The sequence below is a fragment of the Lupinus angustifolius genome, chromosome LG16 (genome assembly GCF_001865875.1).
Source record: "Lupinus angustifolius cultivar Tanjil chromosome LG16, LupAngTanjil_v1.0, whole genome shotgun sequence".
In the NCBI taxonomy this organism is placed as follows: domain Eukaryota; kingdom Viridiplantae; phylum Streptophyta; class Magnoliopsida; order Fabales; family Fabaceae; genus Lupinus; species Lupinus angustifolius.
The window spans coordinates 7,992,421-7,999,210 of record NC_032024.1 but is presented as its reverse complement, the minus strand read 5'-3'; the positions used below and the strand labels follow the sequence as shown (position 1 = coordinate 7,999,210).

Genomic DNA, 6,790 nt, shown 5'->3' with positions numbered 1-6,790 from the left:
GTAGTAGCAAGTTAGATGACCGTATATAAGAAAATGGGCTCAACAAATAGCAGTGTAATTGGAAGTGAGATATTCTATTGTGGTGATAAACAAGAGGAAGGTTATTATATAGCAAGTTGATGGAATGGTATTTAGCTTTGAAGATTAGTGGTCACATTAATAATTGGTGGGATATAGTTGAGGCAAGGATAAACTTGGTGTCATTAGAATGGAAATACTTCTTGTGTTCCATTTCATTCCCATGTAAACAATGGAAGTGTTACATTCCCTTGCCATAAAATAGAATTGTTGGTGAGAAAGAACCCAAAAAAAAATATGGTCATGAAAATATAGGGCTCAAGAAAATGTCTAAGAGGCAAAAGAATTGTGACATAAAGCTCCCAAGTAAACGGTTTAGAAGGATTAAGTTTGTGCATCATCAACAGAAGTTCAGAAACCAAACCATTTCAAATCCAATGTTACATTAAAATGTTACCTTGTTTCAGATATTGACAATGGTCATTACCAAAAAAGAGGACCAAGTCTTCACCTACTACAGACAGATAATTCTGATCATACATTTTCACACTATCACTGCGCCATTGAACAAGGAGGCATTTCATCCATTGAACAAGGAGGCGTTTCATCCATTGAACAAGGAGTGGCAACCAGTAACCTGCAAATTCATGTTTCATCCATTGAACAAGGAGGCGTTTCATCCATTGAACAAGGAGGCATTTCATCCATTGAACAAGGAGGCTTTTCATCTATAGGAACTGCAGTGGCAACCAGTAACCTGCAAATTCATAGAATGGAGTATCCAATTAATTACTACAGCATACCTCAAAAATAAACACTAAGCTATAATCCCACACAAACATATATATGTACATATCTCACTAGCTTAAATTACATCTACTAAAACAAGCACTCATCCCCCTCGCTATAAAATATAATTACAAATTTCTTTTATCCAGAGATAGCATCAATACACCCATTAGCTCGTGTATAACGTGGATGAAAAAGGTTTGTTAAGAATGAGAAATATGCTGGAAGAAATTTTTTATTATACATTACCCTTTACTTAAAATTCATTGCATGTTGACCTCATGGGAATTGCCCAAGACAAAGCATTTAGATCAATCCAGAAAGTGCGGCAAGGAATGTGAACTTCGAAAATTATGGGCAGGCTATGGAAAGATACATGGTTGAAGCTAACTAAAATTTATTGTTAAAGCAGATGTTACACAACCAGTATAAAAATATTGATGAACAGAAATACAGCAATTGCAGCAAAAGGCAGCACCAAAGTCTATAACAAAAATGGGATATTGATAAACTTACGGAGTTTCCAACCGCGCCTTCTTATTAGCCTTCTTTTTGCTCTTTCGTCGTTTTTTTGAAGTTGGGGCTTCACCAATAGGCTGTTCTAAACCTGAATGGGAAGACACATTTGAAAACACAAGAACTTCAAACTATGATATATGTTTGAGCATCAGAAACTTAAACGAATTTTAGAAGGGATGTCAAGTTCAATTTTTGGTTTCATCATTATTAGCAGTCACAATACCTGCAACTGTCATGTTAAGGTCCAGTGAATGAGAGGCATGCCCTGTATTTTCTACTGTAGCTGATAGATTAGTAGAATCAATTATTTTTGTTACTGCAGGAGTAAATCCAGTCTTTAACTTTAGAATCTCAGAAAGTGATTCTGAGCCAGGATCAGCTGCTTCATATGTTCAATTAATTAGTCATTGGCAGAAAAATAAAAAATTCTAAAAATATGTAATGAAGCATATACAAGCATTTACATAGAATTGAAAGAATAGCTCGACAAGCTGCTAGCTGCTCAGCCGCTTTTTTGTGTCCAGAAGCATCACCGGTGTACTTTGAACCATTGAAAACCAAAGTAGATACAAAAACAGGCTTCACCCCAGGGGTCTCAACAGTGCTATAAGTAGGCAATGCTACATTCAACTTATAAGCATAGTCATTCAAGATAGACTTGGAAAGCCAAGTTTCCTGGAAGATGACCACAAAGAGCAACAATATAATTGTGACATAATTAAATATAATATTGAAAAACAATATAGGATAAAGAATATATGAATCACTGTCTTTTGGATAAAATGTCATTATTCAACAGCTTGTGTGAAAAAGCAGGGACCTGAAAATATGTTAGACAAGATATACAATGGTTTCTACATAATTCAGTAATAAAAAAATAGGAGTGAAACATGACACCTAAATCATTTAGACAAAAGACATGACATTTACAACATCATATGTCTTCAAAAGGCAAATGGACAAGGTAGGTTATAACATCTTCAAGGGGAAGACCAATCAAGGTTATGTAGAACACACTAAAACGAACCAAATCTAACACAAAACCAAGATTTTTATATATAATAAATGAACACGCAAAACTAAGATTGCATGTTATATATGAAAAGAACATCTGGTTCCTAGAAAAAAAAGGATAACAATATGTAAATTGAACAGATCTGAACATATGAATAATATGATTAACAAGTGTGGCAATTGGAGTCAATTAGAACTCAACAAATACTCAAGATTAGATATTAAACACTATCAAACACATGCAGTAAACATATCATAAAATTAGATATTAAAAACCATTTTACAACAAACCTCCAAAACAAGAGACCTTGCTTCATCTTTAATTACTACAGGCGGAGCTTCACCTTTAATCATTGCAGATAGACTCTCCAAAGCTAGTTTAGCTGCATCCTGTTCAGCAGCTTTTCGGTTAAAGAAGGGAACTTGGTTGGTGTAACAATTTCCACTCACCCATACTGTCGACCTAAACTTTGAAAGATGCCTAGAACCCTCACTGACTGTTTGGTACTTTGGAAACTGAATTCTCAACTTCTGGGTGAAGTCTTGCAAGCGATTTTTATACAACTGGTGTTCTGGTAAATCTGGTAAGAACAATCTACTAGATATGAGATCTTGTAGGTGTAACATAACACGTCAATTTAGATGCAGAGTAAAGAGAGAAAATGGACCTATAACAACTATTAACAGCCAACACATGTAGATTTATATGATATGGCAAAAGTCTAAAATATGTTTGGCTTCCAATACTTTAAAACCCCACAGTGATACATATTCTAAGACATTCCAAAAAGACACCTTTATTATATTTTTAAACAAACAACAAAAAAGACAAAAGCACTCACTAGGAGCAGTGGTAGTAGTAGCAGCAACAGTTTCAGCTGGTGACTGAGAATGCTGAACCTTGGTAGCAGAAGCATGAAGGCTTTGAGCTTGAGCTTTCGGCGGTGGCAGAGGGCCTGGAGCTGGAGCTTCAGCCTTCGGCTGCTGCGGTGGAGGGCCTTCAGCTTCAGCTTTCGGCTGCTGCGGTGGAGGGCCTTCAGCTTCAGCCTTCGGCTGCTGCGGTGGAGGGCCTTCAGCTTCAGCCTTCGGCTGCTGCGGTGGAGGGCCTTCAGCTTCAGCCTTCGGCTGCTGCGGTGGAGGGCCTTCAGCTTCAGCCTTCGGCTGCTGCGGTGGAGGGCCTTCAGCTTCAGCCTTCGGCTGCTGCGGTGGAGGGCCTTCAGCTTCAGCTTTCGGCTGCTGCGGTGGAGGGCCTTCAGCTTCAGCCTTCGGCTGCTGCGGTGGAGGGCCTTCAGCTTCAGCCTTCGGCTGCTGTGGTGGAGGGCCGCCAGCCTGGGCTTTCTGCTGCGGTGGAGGGCCTCCAGCCTGGGCTTTCGTCTGTGGTGGAGGGCCTCCAGCCTGGGCTTTCAGCAGCGATAGAGGGCCTCCAGCCTGGGCTTTCGGCAGCGATAGAGGGCCTCCAGCCTGGGCTTTCGGCGGCGGCCAAGGGCTTTGAGTTTGAAATCTCCGCGCCTGTTGAGGGCGTTGAGCTTGAAATCTCCGCGGCCGTTGAGGGCGTTGAGGTTGAAACCTCGGCAGCCGTTGAGGGCGTTGAAGCTGTTGAGGGCGTTGAAGCTGCTCAGGGCTTTGAAGCTGCTCAGGGCTTTGAAGCTGTTGAGAGCTTTGAAGCTCTTGAGGACGTTGAAGCTCTTGAGGGCTTTGAGCTTGAAATCTCGGAAACCGTTGAGAGCGTTGTTCTTGAAATCTCGGCAGCCGTTGAGGGCGTTGGTCTTGAAATCTCGGAAGCCGTTGAAAGCGTTGGTCTTGAAATCTCGGAAGCCGTTGAGAGCGTTGGTCTTGAAATCTCGGAAGCCGTTGAGGTCGTTGAGCTTGAAATCTCGGCTGCGGTCGAGGGCGAGAAGAAGAAGGAGTATGGTGTTGGGCTTGATACATTTGAAGGAAATCTCTGGTGGGAGCATCCATATGAATTTGATCCATGTTTGTGATGGAACCACCAATGTGGGGAGTGGTGTTTTTTGTGTCGATAGAAGAATCCATTTTTGTGTCCAAGGGTTTATGTGTCAGTGAATTCGTATTGCTGCTGAAGGGTGAAGGGAAATGGTTTATATAAAAGAAAGGGCTAGTTGGACTATTCGGTAATGGACTTTATGGTGATGGAACCCGGATAGACCGTTAATGGACGGGATGGAACAGGGATGGGCGGATCTACGGGTAATATTTACCTGTCCAAAAGATTTAAATGGGTGTGAATTTGCTTGTATTTTCTTAATTCACAAAATTTAATATTCTACACTTATTTTAAAATGGGCAAATGAATAGGACAAAGTGGATAAGATAAATTTTATATGTCATATTGGCAAAATTTACGAACATTATATGTTTGACATCTATAATCACACATAATGTAAGTAATAGAGAAAAGATGTCGAAGTACAGATTTAATATTCACACCTATTTCATATTGAAGAACATATTTAATATTCACACCTATTTCATGTTGAAGTATATATTTTTATAATAATTAATGAAGAAAATATGTATATATTAGTAATGTATATTTTTTTTACATTTGTATTATTCATTCATCATTCATATTCAATAATTAATAACTTTAAAATATAAGTAATATAAATGAATAGAGAATGATATATTGTTTATATATAAATTTTTACACTCACATTGCATAAATATTATACTCATAATTAAAGTATATATTTTCATATCTCAATTTTATTGTTTAATATTTTACTAAATTACATTATGTATAGATAGATAATTAATTAAATAATTAATATATAAATGCCTAATCAAATAATTAAGTAATAAATAAACATTGCATGTATATTTGGCCCTTGACAAAATTTAGTCTATCCTATAATTTGTGGGTCCATGTTTGTTATCACATTCTTTTATGTCACTCTATATGCTAGGAGATATGATTAACCAAAAATATTTAATAATTGCAATTTTGACTTCAATAGTTTTTCAATCAATCAGAGGTAATGGTACATGGAGTGGTAAAAAAATAAGACAACAGATATGCTCCCATAATTTGTCCAACAACTTTGATTCATATGACTAGATATATAAATATAAGATTTTAGTTAGCTTCATAGTCATTAGTTTTAAGTTCACAATTATACACTAACACTTAGACAGTCTTTCATCATAGTTATCCAGACGTCTTAACTATCAGAGATGGTCTACCACATAGTCGAGCAAAGATCGGGCGTAACCATTCAAAGTGCTTGGTCGGACACATCCCCTTACATCGGACATCCTAGGTCGGGGTTAGGACCACTCCCCGTCTGACACGTTGTCAATAACACAATGTCATGCCACCTGCAATCTCACCTACCTCTGCCAACACGACAAGAACACGCTACAATATCACTACCACGCTTGCCAGAGGCTACAAGTCAGGATCATCGGTCATGCCAACAATATCCTCCAACTCAACCACTATAGATAGGGGTCTCCCCAACATGAAATATCACTTAGAACTTATTACTTGTCATTATTATTCTCCACTTACCTCTCATATCTCATTTATTGCTCCCAAGCATTACCTCTCCAGTCTTACTGACTTGATCATCGGAGAACCTTTTCAGGTATCTCCACCGTTAGGTCCAAGTCAACCTTCATCCAGTTTCTAGAAGAGCTCCTATCCATATATTCAAAGATCTCTCACTCGGACCTCTAGTTCAACCACACGGTTCATCCATAAAAGAACATACATTGTATAGACTATGATTTTATTGAATAGACTAGTATTTTTTAGAAAGACTATTGTTATTGAATACACCCACCAGGGGCGGACCGAGTTCTCTGAAAAAATCATTAATGCACATCTGACTCGTCATTAATGCGTCTCTAACTTGTCATTAATGTACCTCGGACTCGTCATTAATGCGCCTCTAACTTGCCATTAATGTACCTCTGACTCGTATTAATGCGCCACTGACTTGCCATTAATTCACCTCTAATATTCTACCTGTCACGTCGTCTGTAAAATCTTCTCTGCTCCCTGATAGATCGATTATAGCAGACATGTAGGGTGAATAAGGACAACCTGACATGCTCTCTCCGTACCCACTAGGCATTGCCAATAATCGGATGTCATGTCGACCCCCTTCAAACTACTATAAATATGAGATCCCCACACAAGAAGTATCAATTAATTCTCATTCCCTCATTTATTACTTGCATTCATTACTCTTGCTCTAACTTCCCTCTTATTTCTCTCATTCTCTCTCTATAAACCACTTATTGACTTGATCATCGGAGAACCTTTTCAGGTACCTCCGATGGGTCTACTTAACTGGGCACTTGATTCCGACCACACCCGTTAAATATAAAAGAACATTGGTGCCGTATCTGGATAACCTACAACATGATGATCACCCATAACCAAGCTCAACCCCTCAGCCAAGCATAACCATTCACCATAAAC

The 6,790-nt window shown here is 38.7% G+C and overlaps 1 protein-coding gene across 4 annotated transcripts; it reads right to left on the bottom strand.

Moving 5' to 3' along the window:
- On the bottom strand, positions 245 to 4,472 carry LOC109328842 (pollen-specific leucine-rich repeat extensin-like protein 1). Of its 4 annotated transcripts, none has more exons than XM_019562453.1 (7): positions 3,183 to 4,472; positions 2,632 to 2,951; positions 1,791 to 2,001; positions 1,550 to 1,708; positions 1,324 to 1,414; positions 751 to 775; positions 245 to 606 (listed from the first exon to the last, which is right to left on the bottom strand). In XM_019562453.1, the coding sequence occupies exons 1-7, from the start codon at positions 4,372 to 4,374 to the stop codon at positions 571 to 573; spliced, it is 2,034 nt and encodes a 677-aa protein (XP_019417998.1). In that variant the 5' UTR covers positions 4,375 to 4,472; the 3' UTR covers positions 245 to 570. The 4 variants fall into 4 exon arrangements, with proteins under 4 accessions (XP_019417998.1, XP_019417996.1, XP_019417999.1 ...); XM_019562451.1 differs by having other exon boundaries at positions 245 to 619; positions 668 to 775; positions 1,550 to 1,705; XM_019562454.1 differs by having other exon boundaries at positions 1,550 to 1,705.

What these genes read in the sequence shown, in the direction of transcription:
- LOC109328842 (XM_019562451.1), bottom strand. Translation starts at nt 4,374, where the DNA reads ATGGATTCTTCTATCGACACAAAAAACACCACTCCCCACATTGGTGGT. An exon ending in CAAGGTCTCTTGTTTTGGAG is followed by an intron (nt 2,002 to 2,631) that starts GTTTGTTGTAAA and finishes GTCATCTTCCAG; the next exon opens with GAAACTTGGCTTTCCAAGTC. An exon ending in CCTTGTTCAATGGATGAAAC is followed by an intron (nt 620 to 667) that starts ATGAATTTGCAG and finishes AATGGATGAAAC; the next exon opens with GCCTCCTTGTTCAATGGATG.